The sequence below is a fragment of the Malaclemys terrapin genome, chromosome 24 (assembly GCF_027887155.1).
Source record: "Malaclemys terrapin pileata isolate rMalTer1 chromosome 24, rMalTer1.hap1, whole genome shotgun sequence".
In the NCBI taxonomy this organism is placed as follows: Eukaryota; Metazoa; Chordata; order Testudines; family Emydidae; genus Malaclemys; species Malaclemys terrapin.
Window position 1 is genome coordinate 9,149,228 of NC_071528.1, and position 22,147 is coordinate 9,171,374.

The 22,147-nt window shown below is 49.6% G+C and overlaps 1 protein-coding gene across 2 annotated transcripts; it reads right to left on the minus strand.

Moving 5' to 3' along the window:
- Positions 1-776: 776 nt before the first annotated feature.
- On the minus strand, positions 777-21,225 carry MAP2K2 (mitogen-activated protein kinase kinase 2). Of its 2 annotated transcripts, XM_054013971.1 has the most exons (11): positions 20,919-21,225; positions 18,813-19,023; positions 15,699-15,845; positions 14,878-14,955; positions 14,052-14,103; positions 13,818-13,942; positions 11,384-11,597; positions 10,245-10,309; positions 9,205-9,266; positions 7,558-7,603; positions 777-5,549 (listed from the first exon to the last, which is right to left on the minus strand). In XM_054013971.1, the coding sequence occupies exons 1-11, from the start codon at positions 21,002-21,004 to the stop codon at positions 5,439-5,441; spliced, it is 1,197 nt and encodes a 398-aa protein (XP_053869946.1). In that variant the 5' UTR covers positions 21,005-21,225; the 3' UTR covers positions 777-5,438. The 2 variants fall into 2 exon arrangements, with proteins under 2 accessions (XP_053869946.1, XP_053869945.1); XM_054013970.1 differs by lacking the exon at positions 20,919-21,225 and having other exon boundaries at positions 18,813-19,190.
- Positions 21,226-22,147: the final 922 nt, after the last annotated feature.

Consider the following 22,147-nt stretch of genomic DNA (forward strand, 5'->3'; position numbering starts at 1 on the left):
CAGTCACAGGTTTAGGGACGCCCAGGGCATGGGCTGTATCCTTGACCATCTTGGCTACTAGCCACAGATGGACCTATCCTCCATGAACGGATCTAATCCTTTTTTGAACCCAGTCATACTTTTGGCCTTCATAACATCCTCTGGCAACATGTTCCACAGGTTGACTGTGTGTTGTGTGACATACTTCCTGGTTTGTTTTAAACCTGCTATTAATTTCATGGGGTGACCCCTGATTCTTGTGTTATGCAAAGGGGTAAACAACACTTCCCTATTCGCTTTCTCCACCCCATTCATGATTTTATAAACCTCTATCATATCCCCCACCCTCCATCATCTCTTATCTCCGATGAACAGGCCCAGTTTTTTTAATCTTTGTCTAGAAGCTGTTCCTCACCCCTGTATAATTTTTGTTGGCCTTCTTTGTACCTTTTCCAATTCTAATCTCTCTTTTGAGATATGGGCGACCACAGCTGCACGCAGTATTCCAGATGTGGGCGTACCATGGATTTATAGAGTGGCATTATGATATTTTTTGTCTTATTATCTATCCCTTTCCTAGTGGTTCATAACATTGTTAGCTTTCCTGACTGCCGCTGCACCTTGAACAGATATTTTCAGAGACTATCCACAATGCCTCCAAGATCTCTTTCTTGAGTGGAAATCGCTAATTTAGACCCACCATTTTTTATGAAGGTCAAAATTCGTGTTTCAGTTTAAAAATTCATGTTTAAAACCCCACCTGTGATTAAATTAAAGAGGAAAAGGGCCTTTTAATGTAAAGTGCTATTTATTTTATTTTTTTTCCATGATGAAAATAGTTAAAAAAAATTGCACCAACAAAACGCTCAATACACTTTCCCCTTCACCTCCAAAACCAAGCGCAAAAGCAAAACAAAAATATCCTAAAGCTTTCGAATCGTAGACCTCCCTACCATTTTTTAGTTAAATTAGAGGCAAAAAAGATACACCCCCCCCCACCCCAGAGCCTCATGGTTCATATACATGACCAAAAAACAGTACATAGTCATTCAGAGCACATGATCTCACCATTGCAATTAGATTTTTTTTTTTAATTAACCCAAACACTTTGTATAATACATTCAATCCTCAAGAGTTACCAGATTTGATGGAATATAAGTGCACTCTAGGAAAAAAAAATTAATGGGTTGTTGGAAAACATACAACTGCCACTCAGGAATGATGCTTCAGATTCTAGCTCTCAAATCTTTGCTAGCTCTCAAGTCTTCCCTCGGGCTATTAAACTCTACCCATTTTCTTCCTGCTATATAAATATTACGGGACACTGTGGCAAATGGACAGAGAGAGGCATATTAGAGTGAAATCTGAAGCCTGCAGCATAAGCTTTGGTTTGGAGCAGCAGTGAAACCTGTCTCCCCTTCTTCTGGACATCAGGAGAGGGTAAAAGCTTGGCAGACGTTCCCCCGAACAGAGTGAGAGATCCACATTCTTCCAGCTCTCTCAGCTGCGTCTCTGCATTAGTGTCCTATTTGTCTGATTAACTAGAACCCAGGCATGAGAGCACCTGATAATCTGATCAAATAGGGTAACTCTGGAGTAAAAATAAAGGCCTTCAAAAATGTAAAAATGACATCAGTGCTTGAGCCACTGGTACTATTTGAAAAAATAAGCACAATCCACTATATTTGTGTGTGTGTGTGTGTGTGTGTTGTTTTAAACACCCAGCATATCTGAACCACAATCAGCAGCATGAAATGCATCTATGGGTAGGGAGGGAATCCCCCGCCCCCCCCCGTTAAATTATTACACTGTCGACATGCTAGTTGAAAGACTTTACTCAACACTGGCTGGCATCTTGCCCTTCATCAAGGGGGTGAAACCGACACCATACAGACACGGCAAGTGCTTCATGAGTGATCAGGTTCCGCCCGACACCCTTTCCTTTTCAGGTAGATTCGATACATTCCCCAGTGGAACGCGGTTACAAGAAAAGAATGTATGGGTTTTGGGGGAGGGGCACGGATATGTCTGCTGCCTACCCAATAACGGGACTGTCCCTTAGAAAGCAGGGGTGGCCACGCTTTCCAAGCCTCACAAATCACGCCCCCTCTTCCCCCCTCCCCGAATTTACAGGTTCACAATTGACCTTTGCAGCCACCGAGGGCTGGTTCAGGTTGTTCCTTAAACAGTAGCACAAGAATGCTAGGGCTGAGGACGCAGACAACCTCTGCCCGTTAAGCCAAGACATCGTGCCTTAAGAGACCTGACAAAGACAAGATTTCTAGACTCTAGCCAAATGGAACTTGCACATCACACCCTCCCAAAGCCAAGAGGGCAAGGGAATGAGTCATTCCTATGGCTTGTATTTCTACAGCAGGCAGGAAAAGAAAGGGTATATTTAAAAAAAAAAAAAAAAAAAAGCATAAAAGGCTCTTTGAAGAGACCCTGTCCATGTGATCCATGAAGGCTATCTTCCCACCTCATGAGACTCAACCGTTACCACAGATCAAGGCCCTTCCTTGCTCCCGTAACGGCAAGGTACGTACCTATCATTCCCTAAACTAGAGAGGTAGCTTGAGAGAAGCAAGATTCCACCAAAGGTGAGCAGGCCCTTCTGGTTAACTATTGTTTAACCTCTTATTCCTTTCCCTCAAGGAAATGAAGAACCGGATCCCCCGAGAAAGAGGAGATAATACACTTGGCAAATTCCATACACACTACTGCCGGTCACACAACGCAAGCAAGTACAGTCCCAAAAGAGGCTTTCTCAGACTTCGTGTCTGGATCAGCAGGGCAAACAGCGACCTCAGTTAGCCACTTTCACTTCGCCATCCAGGTCTCTCTGCCCAGAGAGTCTACAGGAAAACGTTTCTGAGAACCAGGCAGCTCACGGGGAAAGGCAGAAAGCAAGATCCGCTTGCCCAAGGCAGTGGGGTCGGGGCAAGACTCAACTCCTAGCTCGGCAGCAGAAAAGAGAGCGTACAACTGGTGTCCCCCTTCTAGGGAAGCATGATGGAGATCTTCATGGTTCAGAGGTTGCCAGCAGGATTGTCGTTCGATGAAGCACGTTTGGAGTTACCACCCCACCTATCACAATTATGGATTTGTACTGGCCTTCGGCGGGGAACGCCGAGCAATGGGGGAAGCGGTCAGAACTCCAAGTAGCAGAGCTTCCCCAATGGAAGAGGCTTAAACTGGACAGGACTCCTAACTACTGGAGCTGAAGACGGAGGGGGCCTGGGAAAGGTACCGCAATGATGCAAGCAGCTCTGTGTAACAGTTCAGCCACCGCGCGATGGCATCCTTACCTATCAGAAGAGCGAAGAGACGTGCACCATGTCTGGGTGGCCTTGACAGGACTTTCCCCTACCCAAGGAGCATGTGCCATCAAACTGGCAGGGGGGAGATTTTGCCCAGGCAAAGAGGACAGCTTAAGACACCCAGCTCCCATTAATGCCAATAGGAATTAGGCACCTAATGGTCCTTGGGGAAGTCTCCCCCAGAGACTTGATTGCTTTTGGTTAGTTACATCACAAAACTAGTTCCGATGTGTGGTTTCATTCCTCCAGTGGTCTTGTACAGCATCTTGCCAGCTGGTCATAAGCTACCTCGCCCTGGTCTTCTGCCTTACGTGGTTGTCTGAAGGCTGCCGGTTGAATGTGCAGTTAGAGTGGCTGGTTTTTAACTGTATAACACAGTGAGACCAAGCAGGGGAGGGAAGAGAATGAACTTAGAAAGACTAGGTATATTCCAGGGGAGATCACAGGTTTGAAACCCTCTGGTAGGAGCTGGGGGGGGGACGAGGGGAGACACATCAGTGCTGGAGGAAAAACAAAACAAAGCTCAACAATCCTGACCACTAGCAGGCAGCGTGGAGACCCTTTCAAACAGGTAAAGAACCCTGGGTGGAAATCGGCTGTTTGGCATCCTGTAGGATTTGAGGCATCTCACCCATCCTCTCCAAAGAAAGTTTCTAAAAACGCTTGCATCTGCCACAGCCCTCGTGGGAGATGGGTCTCACTGGACTGTGGAGCAGCACAGAAAACGTGCAAAGGATCAGCTACACCACAAGAGCCTTTGGCGTTTGCATCACACTCCTGGATGGCTGCTAGATCAGCCTGGTCAGTGCCGTGAGTAGATCCGAAGGAAGATCAGGACTTTTCTTCCCTGGGCCAGTCGCTAGGGATTCAATTCCCAACACAGCATCTCTGACTGGCGGCAGAATGCGCTGGATCTGCAGAGAAATGCCCGCTTTCCCTTTGTATCGCCAACTGTCGGGTGTCTTCCCTTCAGAGTGTGGCGGGGCAGTTGGGCAGTAATGCTGCTGCAGTCGCTGGAGGGTACTGTCTCCTCCATCACAATTCTGGGAGGCCCGAGCTTACCACAAAAAGCTTCTTGCCCTGACCGTCACATTGACCGGAAGAATAGCCAGTATTGCCCTGCAGTCTGTTATTAACTGGCTCAGACGCCTTTCCCTTTCTTAGCAGGCTAACCGCCCAATGTGGCGACTTATAGCCCAAGACCATCACTGAACACGCAGTGCGTGCCTGGAACATACTCGAAAACCCCACGTTTTAAAAGCAGAAACTTTTCCTCGCTACACCTGGAAGAAGATCAGCAGGGAAGGAAGTTGGGCTACTAGAAATCAACTTTCCAACGCACAGTAATGCAAAAGGACCTCAAAGCTACATGAAGAAAAACAGGATTCCCTAGTCAGTCCTTTCTCCATCTTCTGGGTTAGGACAGAGCCCTGGCTGGACACAAAGAGGAACAGGACAAGGGGAGCTAAGAAAGGCTTCCCTGTTAAGGAAACGTGGGAGAGAATTTATGCCACTCCTCTTTTCCCAACTAGGCTAAAAATATTACCCACAAACCATCTCTTTGTTCTTGCAGTACCCCTGCTAATTTCCCCAAGCAAGCTCAAGGAATCTACTAGTCTCAACACCTTCACTTCCCCTTCTTGCTCTCTGCCAACACATATGCAAGAGCTGTACCATCTGGCAATTGTCCCTGCCCTCACCCCAGCCATTCCGCATTGATAGGTTTCTCTGTGTCCAGTGCTACAACTTTCGACACTAGCCATTTTCAAGCCCACACCAAAAGGAAGTGTACAAAGCATGTGATCTTCCCCGCCCCGCCGCACACACACCATATTTTTTTAACCCAAGGGAACAGGTTTCAAAAGAGACAACATAAGCAGCAGCACATTTCCCAAATGTCAGAAACTTCAAAGACTGAGCCGCGCTCGAACGCAGGCATGAAAAAAACAAAACAAAGAAAGCAAGCCCGTTTCTGCTCGTTTGTTGGATGATGGGTATTTCCCAAAATGATGGTGCTTCGCCGTTTTGGGAAGGGGATGGGGGGGGGGGGGGGAAGGAGGGCGGTTCTGTCTTCTACTGAAGGGCAGGAAACGGTGGCAGACAGGCAGATGTATGGACACAAGGCAGTTTGCTTTGCCGTCACATGGCGGTGCGGGTGGGGGTGCTGGGCTGGTTTAACCGCAGCGTTTTACATAGCCAGCCTGCAAAATCCACCTCTTCCACTTCAGAGCGCTTGATAAAGGTGTGATTCTGAAAGGGGAAAAGAGAGAGTAAAGCACATGCATCGCTTTAGTCTATCACAGCTCACAGGACACTCCGTACTTCCCTACCACAAAGTCCTCGCTCGGTCTACACTACACACTTACTTCGGTATAACAACATTGCTCAGGGGTGTGAAAAAATCCACAACCCTGAGTGACAGTTATACCAACCGTAACCCCCCGTGTAGGCAGCGCTATGTCCTGGGAGAGCTTCTCTGGCTGACGTAGCTACTGCCTCTCGGAGGGGGAGTTATTAATCCGACGGGAGAGCTCTCTCCTGTTGGCTTAGGACTTATCTCCACTTACCGGGGATTCATGTGCGGTGACTGATCCACCAGGGGGGGAAATTTAGTGGGTCTAGTGAAGACCCACTAAATCGACTGCTGATCTCTCTCCCGCCTCTCCGGTACTCCACCAGAACGACAAGCATAAGGTAAGTCGACCCCGGCGGTGCAAACGCTGCAAAAGTCGACCTAAGCTACATCAACTCCAGCTACGTTATTCACGTAGCTGGAGTTATTCACGTAGCTGGAGTTATTCACGTAGCTGGAGTTATTCACGTAGCTGGAGTTGCGTAACTTAGGTCGACTTAGCCCTGTAGCGTAGACCTGTTCTTAGAGCGTCTTCTCCAGACGCATTAAAACGCTGCAGCTGTGCGGATGTCAATTTGGCGGGCAGCGCTGCCTCCCGAAATCAGCGTAGGAGAGTCACTCAGACCAGACAAGGGACAGCGGCACCCAGGGGCAGGATTCTGGAGCAATTACCTAACCTGAGACGGCAGGTGCACTTGGCTAGCTGCAGCCAGCCCCTCTCAGGTCTAATGCTGCCATCTGAGAGCCAGCGCTGATGTAACAAGGGCTCCCCCGGCAGTGCTTTACAGGACATGAATGGAAGGACGAAGGGCTGCCACAGGGTAATGGTGTCTGCTGCTGCTATATTAGATAAAAGCCAGGAGATCTGTCTCCCCAAAGCAGTTCTAACCCAGTGACGGGGTCTATATCACCCAATGACTCATCATGTTGCTAACGGTTTGGTCTGACAGACGCTTGTGCTGCAGTGACAGCTTCTTGCTGGAGTCACGCTGTACTGCCAGCACTGTTCTGATGGAGCTGGAGGACCGGCTCGTTCTGTTCTCCAGCCAACAAAACCAGCTTTTTAGATAGATGTCCAACTAGCTGTTATTTTCAAGTGTGGGGCTGGGGTTTTTTTTGGTTTTCAGACAGTTTATCAGTAGGGGAGGGGGTGACAGCCATACTGCTATCTAATTGGCTGATGCACTGCATAGGATAGAATGAACAGACACTGGCAACAGTCCCAGTGATCAAGAAAACGCATGCATCCCCACTGTGGCCCAGCTGGCAAGCCTTGTGGGAGGACACCTAGCATGGGGAGATGGGGGGGGGGGGGGAGGCATGTAAAGGATCTGCCACTCCACGGAACTGCCAGCCACTCCGGAACTTGCACCCGGAGGAAGGGGGAGGCAGGTGATGAAGCCCAGAGCACCAGCTCCAAGAGGTATTGGGAGGAGGGGGGGGGGAAGGGGCACAGTCTCCCCATCCCAGTCCACAGCAGCTGAGGAAACCAGTGCGCAGTGGGGAAAATTGCTCTCCCAAACCGCCTGGGAAGACATGGAAATTTCTCTGACAGAAACTACTGTTTTCCTTCCCAAAGACTTCTCTGAGGAATCATGTTAGGAAGGCCCGGTGCCTGCCCTGGGCTTGGTTAGCAGGATGGGCTGCAGGACCTATGTGTATTGGGCCTGGTTCTAGAAGACTGTAAATGCCATCAATCTGACTGGCATTTTCCTGCAGCTTTTCCCTCACCTCCCACTCAGTTCATCCTTAATGTCGCCTTGGAGTTTCCAGTGTCGCAAGAGGAGGAAACCAAATCCAATAGCATCTGCTTCTGGGAAAGGAATGGAGGAAAATCCCGCCCACAATGCAAGCCCGAGGCCCGAACTGCCCCCAGTACAAAACAACTTGCAGCTCCCCACTCACCATCAGCATCTTCAGATCTGCCCGTTCTGCTGGATTTTTAATTAAGCTGAGAACAGAAGAAAAGGAAGGAAAGCTCTGTCAGACCCCTCTTGTGAAAAGCTCCTTATTTGGCCGGGCAGGCTACCCAGTCAGGTGTCTGGTTTATTTGGAAGCCAGAGAATCCTGCCTTCAGCAGTCCTACACCTGGTCACTTCTATCACAACTCTAAAAGTGGCTTTATGGACCCACTGCTGAGGGACACTCTCCAAGTCTATCCTAGCAGATTCCTGGAGAGCAGGACTCCCTTGAACAGTCAGACCTTAATATCAGGTTTATCCAGGTTCTCATGCCACACCACAGTATCCATGCACTTACCAAAACCTGCAGCAGGCTTAGGAGATAAGCATCATAGAAAAACTTCGGGGAAACCTGATTCTCAAGGAAGAGTCTAGCAGAGGCTGCTGCTAAACCACTCCCACCCTCATTTGAAAATAAAGATGAGAGCGTAAGTTTCCAGCAGTGACCAGCCATTTTAGGAGCCCAACTCTGAAACACCAGAAAGACACCTTATTTTGAGATGGAGCTGCTGTTCTAAATTTCTGAAAATCAGGCTTCTTCAAGGAGTTTCAAGTTGGGCACCCAAAAATTGAGGCTCTCAAAGTCATTAGTCACCGTGGAAAATGTAGGCCTAGAAAGCTGCAAAAGATCAACCCATATCTGAGACTGCAGTGCATCCATGAACCAAAGCAAAGCTGGCGGGTCTCGGTTCAGGCCCACAAGTCATGCTGCTGCCTCATTAGGTGTATCTAATATGGGGGCCGACAGCATCCCTTAATGTTGAAAATTGGCACTGTAACGTCTAAATACAACCAACCCCTCCTTCCCAAGTACACAGTCTACATTAATGACAGGCTCTTCTAAACATGAGTTGTAAGCAGAGGTAGCTGAGCTGGCAGTGTCATCAGAGCATGAAGCCCCAAACAAGGCAAGTCCAACTGAAGAAAAACAATCCCTTCTAAGGCTAGGTCTACACTACGGGGGAGTTGACCTAAGATACGCAACTTCAGCTACTAGACGCGATAAGTCAATCCACAATAGATCGATTGCTACCCGCCAATCCGGCGGGTAGTGAAGACGTGCCCTAAGTGAGGAGACGGGCAAGAGATTAAGAGAGAAGGTCTCATGCTCCTAGAAAACATTCTAGGCAAGCTTCCTCTGGGTGAGTGTTTGAAAGGATACCACATCATGGAGAAGGCTGCCAATAAACCAGCATGGGCTGCAGAGTTTATCTAGGCATCCACCAAAAGGCTTATAATAAACACAAAGAAAGACTGGAGGACTGGATGACTCAAGTGACCAACCCACACTGGTAGCAACTCCAAGCCATTACCCAACAGCCATTTTTGTAGCCTATATGAAATGGGCCGGTGGTCTTAGTAGAACAAGCGCCCATCTAAGAGCTCACAGGGATCACAGATTGAATGAATCACAAGGACTGACTGAAGGTGGTCCCTCCAGGTCAGAGTGGAGACACGCTGGCAGGGGCACATGGGAAAACGTGTGCTACCACTGCCAGCCTTGTTATGGGATGGAAAGTTTCACTCTCTAGGGCTGCCGAACCAGCCCCGTGCACAGCCTTTATGTTCACTTGTAGAAAGAGATCCTTACCATTTATTTACAAACTCCTGGAAGTCTTGTGTGAAAACTCCATTCGGCAGCTTAGGAGGAGGCTGGGAAAAGAAGAAGGGTTTTCTGCATCAATGGGTCAGGAAGAAGCAGTCACCGAAAACCTGCAGCCCGAAGACCTGACTGTTCATACGTGTTTCCCTTTAAACCTCAGAACCACTGCTTCCCTTTATAGCCAATAGCCTCCCATCAGTGCATATCTTCTGCCAGCTATACCATTCAAGGCGTCCAAAGGAAAGCCTTGCCCCCCACCCTAGGTAAAGCACTGCCCATTTGGCTAGGTGCACAGGGGAAGCAGAGCTGCCTACTTTTGAAGCATTAGGTATTAGTCACTGCCAAAAGGTTAGAGTTCAACATCCCAGATCAGTGTTCGGATAAGACACAGCAAATCCCACATACGTGAAACCCTACAGCAGATGGAACTAACTCAACAGGTACAACTGCGATTAGGTAACAACTCATCATGTCACCTTACAGGGGAAGCTGTTCCTCCCACAGACTAGTCCTGCCTTCGTACTGGGACATGCTCACTTTAAGACCCCAGATTGTAATTTACCTTAAGATTTTTCAAAAAGAGACCAGGCGTTCGCCCCAGGCTGAGAACACTGGGGTGATCTGGCTCCTGGCAGAGGGATTGTTTATCCTTCACAAGTCTATGGAGGAGTTTGTTCTAAATGGCTGATTACTGAACAAATAGTTCATTAACCCTCAGGGCTCCCCTTTCTACTCTTCTCACAGTTCCTTCAAAGATATTATAAGCCCTTGTCTGCAGGGTCTTATTCCAGAGCTAGAGGCAGCTTAGCGTTGTAGACTTTAATCCCAAGAGACAGGAAGAACAAATGGGAGAGACGGGCTGGGATCCGATACAAATAGAGTGAGTAGGAGAGAAGGAGATTTTAGTGAAGCTTTCAGTTCTTGTTACCCCTTTAATTGATGAGCAAATGAGGATTTTCGATCTATTCGGAGTCCTGGACTCCGACAAACAGAGGGAAAGGAGATGAAAGGTGATTTCAAATACCAACCTCATTAACAATATAGTCCAGCAGTTCGAAGATGGCCATCGCAGGCCGACTGTCCATTCCGTGGCCTGTGTAGTTAAGAGGACAAAGGCAGAGTAAGAAACTGCACAGGGATGAAGGTAACAGAACCTGCACAGTGGAATTCAGACTCTGATGGAAGCAAAAACAAGACAATGGGGGTGGATTTTTTTAAAAGCCCGTTTTGAGCTTTATGGTTGATGCTACCAAATCACGGATCCATTTAATAGCTGGGAGCATTTGGGAAGCACAAGATCATAGAGCTTGGAGGGCTGGAAGTGGACCAAGAAGCCTTTTGCCTTTAGATCAGCAGTTCAAATCCAGCCACTCAATAATTACCATCTAATGGCTGTTCAGAGGCCTACACGAGATGAACTTGGTGGCCTCAGTCCAGCTCTCAAATACACCACAACTGGCACGTATTTGGCCCCTTTGGGATCAGTCTAATCAGAGACCAAGGAGCAAATGGGCTGCTGAAACTGAACTAGCCCTTACCCCAGGCCAGGACTCAGGCATGTTAGCAGGAAGCTGGCTCTGCCGATACAAATGCTGTACCTGACCTGTGGGTAACGGCACTAGCCTCTGGGGCTGTCGCTTCTCACCAACAAAGTTAGTCAGCAAAGCAATCTCACATTGCTAGAGATACAAATTTCCATTCAAGTTCTGCACTGTTAGGCCAAGATTTTCCAATGATTCTGTGGGCCCCCAACTTGACACTCCTAAAAGGGACCTGATTTTCAAAGCGCTAAACACCAGGCCCCTGAAAATCAGGCTCCTTTCAAAGTGCCTTAAGTTGAGCACCCCAAATCACTAGTCATTTTGGAACATCTTGGCCTTCATGTGTATGCTGCCTTTATGGGAGACTGATTTTACACACGTATTCTGTAAAAACCAGAGAAGCAAGAGTGAGTGCTGGTTCTGCTTCCAGTGTTTGGGTATAGGCCAGTCTTCTGCAGAACAAGTTCCCATTAGAACCCTTATGTATTTGCCTCGCTTCCATTCCACGTCCAAACGCAGAGAAATGATGAAAGCCAATTAATGGTCCTGGATTGTTTCATACTTCTAGCCCAGCCCCATAAACCAAAAAACCATCCCAGCAGACAGGTGTCAATTTCAGCCCCTACCACTGACAGGGCGCCCTGGGGGTCTGGGCCGCGGTGAGATGCTGTGAGGTTCTCCCTCTGCCCCATCGACCATGGGACGGCCAAATATCGCTTCCAGTTCCTTGGAGTCTGGTGGGGGGATTGGGTACCTTCCGATAGACAGCTCCACCAGGGAGAGACCCATGCTCCAGATGTCGGATTGAACTGAGTAATGAGTGCCCTGCAACCGCTCAGGCTGTAATGAAAAGTCACAGATGTGCCTCAGTAAAACTGTACGTCCCAACAGAAGAGAGGTCACCACATGGAAGAGACTCCATTGACTGGAAGTCATCTGTGGCTATGGCACATTACTGCAGAGAAATTCTGCCTCACCCGGAAGGATACAAAACACTCCCCACTAATTATACATTTAAATGAAATAGACATGACTCTCTCTCTTCCCCCCAGCCCCCGCCTCCCACACCTTCAGGCTAAAGTGGCTCTGGCTTAATGCAGTTTTTCTGTTTCAAGGCTGAAATGCTGCGGGGACAGGCTGTTTGGAAACTCACTCAGTCTTCTTTATAAACTAGAATCCTCTGAGGACCTGCCACTCTTGACACCAGCAGGAAACATTAATATGCTCAAAGGAAATATGGGGGGGGAGGGGGGATTTCTTCTACCTAGAAAGGTCATGTCCACAGAATGTGTAGTGCAGGTTTTATATACTTAAATGCTACTTGAGTGCCGCTCTTCTTTAAGTTCTGCTATGGCCAGAAGAGTGATTGACACCATGGGGTTATTTTCTCAGTGTATTCAGGTCTAGTTTACTCAGTATACATGTAAAAAAAAAAAACCCACACAACTGCCCCATACTACAAACTCCCAAATAGAATCTGAAAACTTAGCTGGGTTTTCTGCTCCTTACATCACTGCAGAACCAATAGGGGTCACAGCTGCTAGTAGAGATATGACTCAAAAAACACAGAGCTGAGGGACTGAGAAAGAAGAGGACTTTTTTTTGTTTTGTTTTTTCAGTCTCTGTCCTAACTATAACTGCACTTGAAGAGGAACGGTGCCCAAAATAAAAAGAAGTTCAGAGGGAAGGACACAAGTGCAGGCTGACAGCACCCCTAAGAATCCACGTCTTTGTTCCTAGCCGTCAAGCTGGGGAGTGGCGCACATTATACGCCACCCCACTGAGGCAAACGAGCTAAGGACCAAGTGTCAGCACAGATTTAGAGTTTTGTAATTATACTGGTCAGTAAATCTCCTGCTGATGAAAGCAAAGGACGCTGGCTAGAATGGGAGTTGTGCAAGTTTTCACAGACATATAAGAGTCAATATGCAACAATTCCATTGCAGAAAGAGAAGTTACATTGCCCCCAGACTGTGTGGATAGAAAGAGAAAGCCCAACAGCATCTAATGATTAAAGGAACTTCAACTTAAGACATCTCACCTAAAAATAAAAATTAATGGAGATATCCCATCTCCTAGAACTGGAAGGGACCTTGAAAGGTCATCGAGTCCAGCCCCCTGCCTTCACTAGCAGGACCAAGTACTGATTTTGCCCCAGATCCCCAGGTGGCCCCGTCAAGGATTGAACTCACAACCCTGGGTTTAGCAGGCCAATGCTCAAACCACTGAGCTATCCCTCCCGTGACCTCTTCAGACCTCTGTCTGAAATTCTTCTACCTACTGCTACAAGTAACACCCGAGGTGACTGTCACTTCTCTTTTTCCAGTTCACGTGGGGCACTTGACACCCCATTGCCCTGTACCGTGTGGAATATCTGCATCAGTGTGAAGCGAATGGAACATGTTACCATTCTGGCTTTCACTTTGCAGCTGGTGTGAATGACTGCACAAGGCAATGGAGAATTAAGTGTTTTATGGAGTCCATTTCAGAGTTTTCACCGGAATAAGCCAATATCCCTTAGGTGACTTGGTTCTTTCCACGCAGAAACAAGAGCGGGGGGGGGGGGGGGGGGGAAAGGAAGAAGTGGAGAGGAGCAAAACGACTTAGAAGTTCAAGTGCAACTCTAAGCCCACAAATATTGGCAGGGGAACTTAGGAGCACATATAGGACTTCAAACTACTTTTAATTCTTTTTTTAAACTGACCCGTTTTAAGGTTGATGGCATTCCTGTAAAAGGAGCAGATTTATGTAAGTGCACTTAGGTGTTCTTTGTACATCTAAAAAATAAATCAGGCTGGAGACAGAAGTGAAGTGCGGTCTTGATCTAGCCCTCAGTGATTTGTCCATATATTACAACTACCTCTCTGGTTGGCCAGGTTGCTAGTTTCGGCATAGAAGGGTGTAACAGCAGGATACTACAGGCCAGGCTAAGAGTGCCTGGAGGAGTTGTGAGTGATCCTGGACACGATGCGCTAACGCTCTGTCTGGTTCCCGAGAGTGGTAAATCCCTCTCCCTTGTAGAATACATCCAAAGGTTTGCATAAGAATAAAGGGGCTTACAGACATGTAGGATCGAGTCCCCACAAAGGAGTTTGCCATGGAGTCAATGAGCTGACCGCTAACCCCAAAGTCACATAGCTTTATCTCTCCCCGGGAATTGACCAGGATATTAGAAGGTTTCACATCTGAGAATAGAAAAGAGAGAGATAAAAAAAATGTATGCGCAATGCTAGGTAAGAACAATCCAGGTCTCTGGTTGTCATGAGAAGCTATTTTTAGGTTCTCCCCTCTCACCTCTGTGCATGATCTGATGCTTCTCTCTTAGATAGGCCAAACCTCGCAGAACCTAGAAGGAAACCAAAGGACAGAAAGAGGTAAAATCTGGGAAGGAAAAGTCTTTCCCTTTGGAGAGAGATATCCTGCACAGACTTAAGATGCTGTAATACCGCAACGTCACCAGTAAAGCCTCCCTGTAGCAACTAAGGGCTTCAGCTTTAGGGAGTAACCGGCACACAGCCGAGCAAATGTTGGCTGCACTTTAGATCCACTCTGCTTAAGGAGATAAAACTTTCAGACAATTGAAAATCCCACAGTGTTAAGATATGAAGTCACTGGTTCATTGGCTCGATGGAAGCTTTCCATGAGGCTCCTACACCAGTTTCTACCCTCCCAGCTGGGGCTGCAGTAAATGGTCTGAAATATACTAACTTCACAGCCCATACGGTTATTCTTTTGACTCCTAGTTGATGATACAATAACGATATACGGGGTGGAGAGAAAACCTGGGTTTGCAACTTGAATTAGTAGGTGTATCTACCAACAGGAGCTCCAGCTCCAAGGAAATAAGAGAGTCCTGGGGTACAGAATGGACAAAGGGTCAAGACTCAGACAGTATTTGCTCCCAGTACACCCTGAGAGACAGTAACTTCTGATAAGACCAAATAGCAAGCGTGAAAAGTTGGGATGGGGGTGGCAGGTAATAGGCACCTGTATAAGACAAAGCCTCAAATACTGGGGCTGTCCCTATAAAATCAGGACATCTGGCCACCCTATTCTGAAAGCCTGAAGCCTCTCCTCTTCCCTTTGGGTTTTGAGTGAGCTCTGGGAGAGGGATACTCACCGCTATGCTGACTTTCCCCAAGATCTCCTCAGGAATCCTTTTGGCTTCTTTCAACACTTGATCCAGAGAGCCTCCATCCTAAATTCAGAGCAGAGAAGTTAACTGAGCACTAGCAGGAAAATAAAATAAGATAAACGGCCTGAAAAATGTTTTCCAGCTCTAGGCTCTATATTTACATACCTATGAGGACTGAGCGGTGTAAACAGCATAACACATTTGGGTTCACTAGTCAGTAACACTAGATCAGACTGTTCACAGATTAAGGAAGATCTCTCTGGTAATCACCACAGATGGGTGTTCCGAGGATACGCCCATCTCTTGCTAAGCACTTCATGATTAAACTTTGCTATCATAGGAAATGCCATTTTAATGGCATCGTCTAACATATTAATGTCACAGGCTTTCCGCACTGTTTCCCCTACACACTGTCAATGCAAAGGCAGTGCTGACTGCACCAATGTGGAGGGGATACAACACACCCTCCCCGCCAGATACAGCGGAAGACGCACATTGCAGTTCAGTGAATTCTGTTCAGTGGAGGGTTTGCAACATTTCCTCTTGGCTGGACCCCAAAACCACCACTTCCGCTTTCCAGAAAGTCAATTTCTCTGTATTTTAGCTGCCCATGTAGGGCTGTGTTGCTCCTAGACAGAGTTTGATGTCCCAGCTCCACCACCCATGCACTGAGCAACAAGCCTTTTGCTGTCAGAAAAACCTCTAGCATCACTTACTCCTTTGCATCTACAACCCAGAGGGATTTGCCCAGTATACAGCACTGGAGAGCAGCGGCAGCTGCTTAAAAGGAGGGAGTTTAGGCTCACCATATGCTCCATGCAGATGCTGATCTCCCCATCGCTGTAGAACGCTCCATAGAAACCCACAATGTACGGTGAGTTACACTCGTGCAGGACCTGCAGCTCTCGGATAATTTGATTACGAATGGCGGGTTTAATTTCTAAATGAATCAGCTGCAAAGAGAGAAAAATCAAACAACAGAATCAAGGAGCAGCTACAAGAACATACAGATGTAGCCTGGAAGTAAGGGAAGGGAGAAGCGGAAGAGGGGTTTGAAAGAGCTCCACTTTGTCCTGTGCTGGTGAGAGCTAGTCGCCCTATAGTTACCACTCTAAGCGGTGAGGCTTTCTGGACAACTACTCTTGATTTCTGCATGCTGCACAGAATGCAACGGAGCACACTAGCCACCCCCAGGCTGACAATACAGGGTACATGGCAGAAAACCAATGTAGCAAGTTGGGTGCAGAGACGACACCCAACATAGTAAACGTTTATCACAAAAAAAGCCATCTCTACAGGCACTGTAAAGGGTGTCTAAATACCAAAGAAACCAGAGAAGAACTAAAACATGGTCACTAAGAGGGAGTTGTTTGAAAGTTGACGAGCAACTGAATTATTCCTTGGGCTCCATGTAGGACCAGTTTATCGATGTGCAAGGAATACCTCGCAGGAAGGGAAGCTGCAGCCGCTAGAAAAAGCAAGTCATTCTCAAACAACAGTGATCACCATTACACACTTCAGAGTCTCCTGGGACTTCGATCATTCTACATGGGGAGACAGGGAAGGTTTGGACCAACAACATACAGCCCTATGTTTGACCATGCTCAAAATCTCAAACCAGGCTCTGAACACAGGTTTCCAACAGTTTTCACACACACAGCATCCCGCTGACGCCCTTCCAGCTCCAGTACTCCCAAGCTAGATGCTAATGTGGAAGGCTTTACAGATACTGCTTTCCAGGGGAAGCCAGTCAGTGGGACATATTTGCTCATCAGACCCATAGAACTTTACCTGTTGCTTTTAAAATTCATCCCTCTAAGACAAGAGACCAGAGTTTCAAGTTAAGTCACACTGTGGATTTGAACAACCGTCAGAAATCTTACGTGTTCTCTCGCAGAAGGTTAGCCATTTTTCTGACAGGCGGGTAAATTATTTATTTCCATTATTAGGCATCATTAGGTGGATGAACAAATTGTGTGTCTGGGACAGTAAGTTTTTGTGACAAATTCACAAGGCTCTTCACAGAACTATTCTAGCATTAACAAAGATATTAAGTTGGAGGTTGAGAAAGGACGTCTCAAGGCACAAGGATGTCTGGGACTTTATTGCTGCGTATGATCTAATTCACAGCGAGTGGCAAACAGTCCAGGAACCACTTTAACTGACCTGTCCTCTGCTAGCAAAGTGCACTTCTTTCTGCAGGTTCTGCCACACATTTTCTCTCCTTGTTAGCTACACCTTGCCCCTGAAAACTGTACAACTTTCCTCATCCAATTTAGTCGAGTTGATTAAGAGCTGCTCTAATGGAAAGATAAAGCATGAACGTGCTCTAAACAGTACATAGGATTGGACATAGTACAACTCATGTTCCATGGCCTAATAGAATCATAGAATCTCAGGGTTGGAAGGGACCTCAGGAGGTCATCTAGTCCAACCCCCTGCTCAAAGCAGGACCAACCCCAACTAAATCATCCCAGCCAGGGCTTCGTCAAGCCGGGCCTTAAAAACCTCCGAGGAAGGAGACTCCACCACCTCCCTAGGTAACGCATTCCAGTGTTTCACCACCCTCCACAGTGTTTCCTAATATCCAACCTAGACCTCCTCCACTGCAACTTGAGACCATTGCTCCGTGTTCTGTCATCTGCCACCATTGAGAACAGCCGAGCTCCATCCTCTTTGGAACCCCGCTTCAGGTAGTTGAAGGCTGCTATCAAATCCCCCCTCATTCTTCTCTTCTGGAGACTAAACAATCCCAGTTCCCTCAGCCTCTCCTCATAAGTCATGTGCTCCAGACCCCTACTCATTTTTGTTGCCCTCCGCTAGACTCTTTCCAATTTTTCCACATCCTTCTTGTAGTGTGGGGCCCAAAACTGGACACAGTACTCCAGATGAGGCCTCACTAATGTCGAATAAAGGGGAACGATCACGTTCCTCGATCTGTGCTGGCAATGCCCCTACTTATACAGCCCAAAACGCCGTTGGCCTTCTTGGCAACAAGAGCACACTGTTGACTCATATCCAGCTTCTCGTCCACTGTGACCCCTAGGTCCTTTTCTGCAGAACTGCTACCTAACCATTCGGTCCCTAGTCTGTAGCAGTGCATGGGATTCTTCCGTCCTAAGTGCAGGACTCTGCACTTGTCCTTGTTGAACCTCGTCAGGTTTTTTTTGGCCCAATCCTCTAATTTGTCTAGGTCCCTCTGTATCCGATTCCTACCCTCTAGTGTATCTACCATGCCTCCTAGTTTAGTGTCATCTGCAAACTTGCTGAGAGTGCAGTCCACACCATCTTCTAGATCATTAATAAAGATATTAAACAAAACCGGCACCAAGACCGACCCTTGGGGCACTCCGCTTGAAACCGGCTGCCAACTAGACATGGAGAAGAAGACACTGAAGAAGGGGACAGAAGCCTGGATTTCTCAGAGAATTAATTATGGAAGAAACTCATCTTTGTGCCACTGTGTCAAATCCAGCTCAGGTCAACCGTGGCAGAAAGTCAGGATCAACTGACGACTGGTGGATCATGCATAACGAGTTTGAGGAACCTCAATCCATTTGCTAGTGTCCACATCACAAGAGCCACCATTGCTGGTAGTTTCAGCAGAAAGGACAAGGAGACTAAACTCTCTTCTCACCCCAAGGGGGGATGCTCCAGGTCAGGGTTGAAGCACAGAGAAAAGAACAGTGCTGCTGCTGGGGCAATACCTGTTCTAAGGATACCAAGGAGACTTGGTCTCCAGGGCCCATAACCAGGCACCCTTTACCAGTATGGAATTCATTTAAGGAAGCAGAAGGGTTAGGATAGGCAAAGTCCTGCTTGTCTAACAGGGTTTTCTGCTATTACAACCTCTCTCCTGCGTGGCACAATAGGCCAACACAAGCACAAGAAGGACAATTCACTTGCCACCTCTCTTTTACCTTTCGTGCCATAATGAGTCCTGAGGGTTTGTGCTGTACTTTGGTGACCACCCCACCGTTGCCAGCTCCCAGCTCAGAGATCCTCTCAAAGTCGTCATCCTTCAGCTCCCCAACCTTGGCTTTCTGGGTGAGGAAAGCCTCTAGCCTCTTCTTTTGCTGCTCATCTAATTCCAATTCTTCCAGCTTCTTCTGAAGATCTACCAGGTTTGCCCTGAAGAGAAACAGGGAGGAGCAGAACCAACTGTTAGAGCCGGTTAGGTCTCTGCTAAAGACAGAGAATTTGACGTCCCTTCCTCCAGAGGAGATGGCAAAACTGGAACTCTGTCTGTTTGCTAGGTACACAAAGAGCCAAAAGGCCCAGCATAATACAAGTCCCATACATAGTTTATGTTGGATCCCTTCAGCACTGCGGGTAGGGAGAAGGCAGCTAAGAGGAAAGCCTTCTCCAAAGCTATGTGTATTCAGATTCAAATCTTGATATGGCAGTAAGATAAACAAATGACGCCTTATTACAAAGGCACGAACCCTGGAATGTTACTGATAGGGAATTGCCATATTGGAGATAAATGATGCAACATCTTCCCAGAAGCACAGATCCCTTACAGAGATGCATTTTTTTTTTTTTTTTTACAATCAGCCATTTAAGCGAAACCAGGGGGAATCATTAAAACCTTAAAGGCGCTCCAGCAGCAGTGCTGCTCACTGCCGGGAAAGGAGCAAACTGTGCCAGCAGCCGCTCCCCTTTCTGAATCCAGGGATACATCTAGGCAGTCCACTAAGTAACATGAGAGGGACTTTCCATGAAGTCATGCAAATCCCCCAGCTTAAAACACTACACCCCTCACCATCCTGCCCAAACACGATGCCTATCTATTATCCAAGCACAATGGGGCATTTATGCTCTGACGCCATCTGCCTTTTGGTGCTCCTGTTGGGATATCTTTGGTCAGGAGAAGATAGGGTGACCAGACGTCCCGATTTTATAGGGACAGTCCTGATATTTGGGGCTTTTTCTTATATAGGCTCCTATTACCCCCCACCCTCTGTCCCGATTTTTCACACTTGCTGTCTGGTCACCCTAGGAGAAGACTGGACTGTCACTGTGGTAGGCCCAACGGTGTGGAGCTATTTCCCCTTCCAAATTCATCCCAGCCCTTTAATCCACAATTTTAATCCACCACCCTAAAACGTCTTTTTTTCATCGGGTGCTTTTTACGATCACCTGCCAACCCTCACACCTAGAGCCCACCCCCTCTTCCCCGGCAATAGCACCCCATCCCCCCAGCTTTGTTTCACAGGTAAATGTTTATGGTGAAGAACTGGGCAGAGCTCCAAGCACTTAGGACAGGTGACTCTTTACAGGTACTCCCCGTAAACTATACAGCCCCCATCATCTCTGAGCCCCCTTTCTCTCTCCAATCCACCCCCCCCAGCACAACTGTCCCAACATCCCCTGTACCCCCAGCGTCACCTCTCTCCCCCCACGCCCACGACACCAGCCAGTGTGAGAGGCCCAGCTAGGTGCCTTTGTCTCGGGCCCTGGGGCCTCCCGTCCTAACCCCGGCCACCTCCCTGCCCTTCCCTTGGCCCCCTGGGGGCGACCCCTCTCATCACCCCATTTCCACTGGAGCTCCTGCCCCCACCCCCGCCGTTCCCTCCGAAGGGGGGGGGCACCTCCTGCCCCGGCTCCCCCCATGCCCCCAGCCCCACAGAGTCCCACTCACAGTTCCCAGCCCCCCACTCTGGGTTCCCCCCACCTCCCCACCTCCCCACTCTGGGCTCCCCCGCCCCCCACTCTGGGCTCCCCCCACCTCCCCCGCCCCCCACTCTGGGCTCCCCCGCCCCCCACTCTGGGCTCCCCCGCCCCCCACTCTGGGCTCCCCCCACCTCCCCAGCCCCCCACTCTGGGCTCCCCCGCCCCCCACTCTGGGCTCCCCCCACCTCCCCAGCCCCCCACTCAGGGCTCCCCCGCCCCCCACTCTGGGCTCCCCCTCCAGCCTGGCTGCCCTGCCCCACACGACCCCCAGGCCAGGCTCCCCCTCCCCAGCCCCCCACTCTGGCCTCCCACCCCCGGGCCCCCTTCGCCCCCCCCCCCCCCGCACTCACTCGGAGGAGCCGTCCGGGCTCGGGCCCTCGGCGATGGTCGGGGTGATTGTCAGGGCCGGCAGCACCGGCTTCCTCTTGGCCGGCATGGCCGGGCCGGGGCCTCCCTCCTGTCCCGCGGAGCCTAGCGGGGGCCCCGCCGCATGGCCCGGCCCGGGGCCGCCCTACCCCCCGCGGGGCTCGGCGAGCCGCGCTACGCGAGGCCGGGGCGTTGCGGCCTGGCCGGGGAGGGGGCAGCGGAGGCCGGAGGGAGTCAGTGCGCGGGGCCGGGCTGCATCGCAGGCGGGGCCGCACCGGAGCGAGCCAGGCGGGGAGGGGGGGGGCCGCGGGAGTCTCGCGAGAGCGCGCTCCCGGCTGCGAGGCGCGGCCCCGGGCAAGGCAGCGCTCGCCGCGTGCGCGCCAGCGGGGACGCGCAGGGAGAGGGATGGAAAGCGGGGAGGGGAGGGGAAGGAGGGATGAGGGGGGAAGGAGAGATGGGGGTAGGGAGGGGGATGGGGGAGGAGAGGTGGAGGTAGGTTGTGGGGTGAAGGGATGAGATAGGGTGGAGGGATAAGGGGGAAGGAGAGATGGGGTGGGGTGGAGGGATGAGAGGATGGGGCAGAGGGGTTGGGGTAGGGTGGAGGATGGAGGGATGAGGGGGGAAGGAGAGATAGGGTGGAGGATGGAGGGATGGGGATAGGGAGGGGGAGGGGGATGGGGAGGAGAGGTGGGGGTAGGTTGTGGGGTGAAGGAATGAGATAGGGTGGAGGGATAAGGGGGAAGGAGAGATGGGGTGGGGTAGGGTGGAAGGTGGAGGGATGAGGGGGAAGGAGGGATAGGGTGGGGGTAGGGTGGAGGATGGAGGGATGGGGGTAGGGAGGGGGTGGGGGAGGAGAGGTGGGGGTAGGTTGTGGGGTGAAGGGATGAGATAGGGTGGAGGGATAAGGGGGAAGGAGAGATGGGGTGGGGTGGAGGGATGAGAGGATGGGGCAGAGGGGTTGGGGTAGGGTGGAGGATGGAGGGAGGAGGGGGGAAGGAGGGATGGGGTGGGTGTAGGGTGGGGGATGGAGGGATGAGGGGATGGGGTAGGGGGTGGAGGGATGAGGGGGGAAGGAGGAGGGATAGGGTGGAGGGATAAGGGGATGGAGTAAGGTGGGAGGGATGATGGGGATGAGGGTCGAGGGATGAGGTGGTGAGGGATGGGGTGGAGGATGGAGGGAGGAGGGGAAGGAGGGATGGGGTGGGTGTAGGGT

Bases quoted from the DNA above. Each gene is read 5' to 3' on its own strand.
- MAP2K2 (XM_054013970.1), bottom strand. From the start codon at position 19,190: ATGGGACTTGTATTATGCTGGGCCTTTTGGCTCTTTGTGTACCTAGCA. The intron at 15,846-18,812 runs GTAAAAGAGAGG...CTCTCTTTGCAG, and splicing joins GACTCATTATGGCACGAAAG to CTGATTCATTTAGAAATTAA. The intron at 9,267-10,244 runs GTTGGTATTTGA...TTCTTTTCCCAG, and splicing joins TGGACTATATTGTTAATGAG to CCTCCTCCTAAGCTGCCGAA.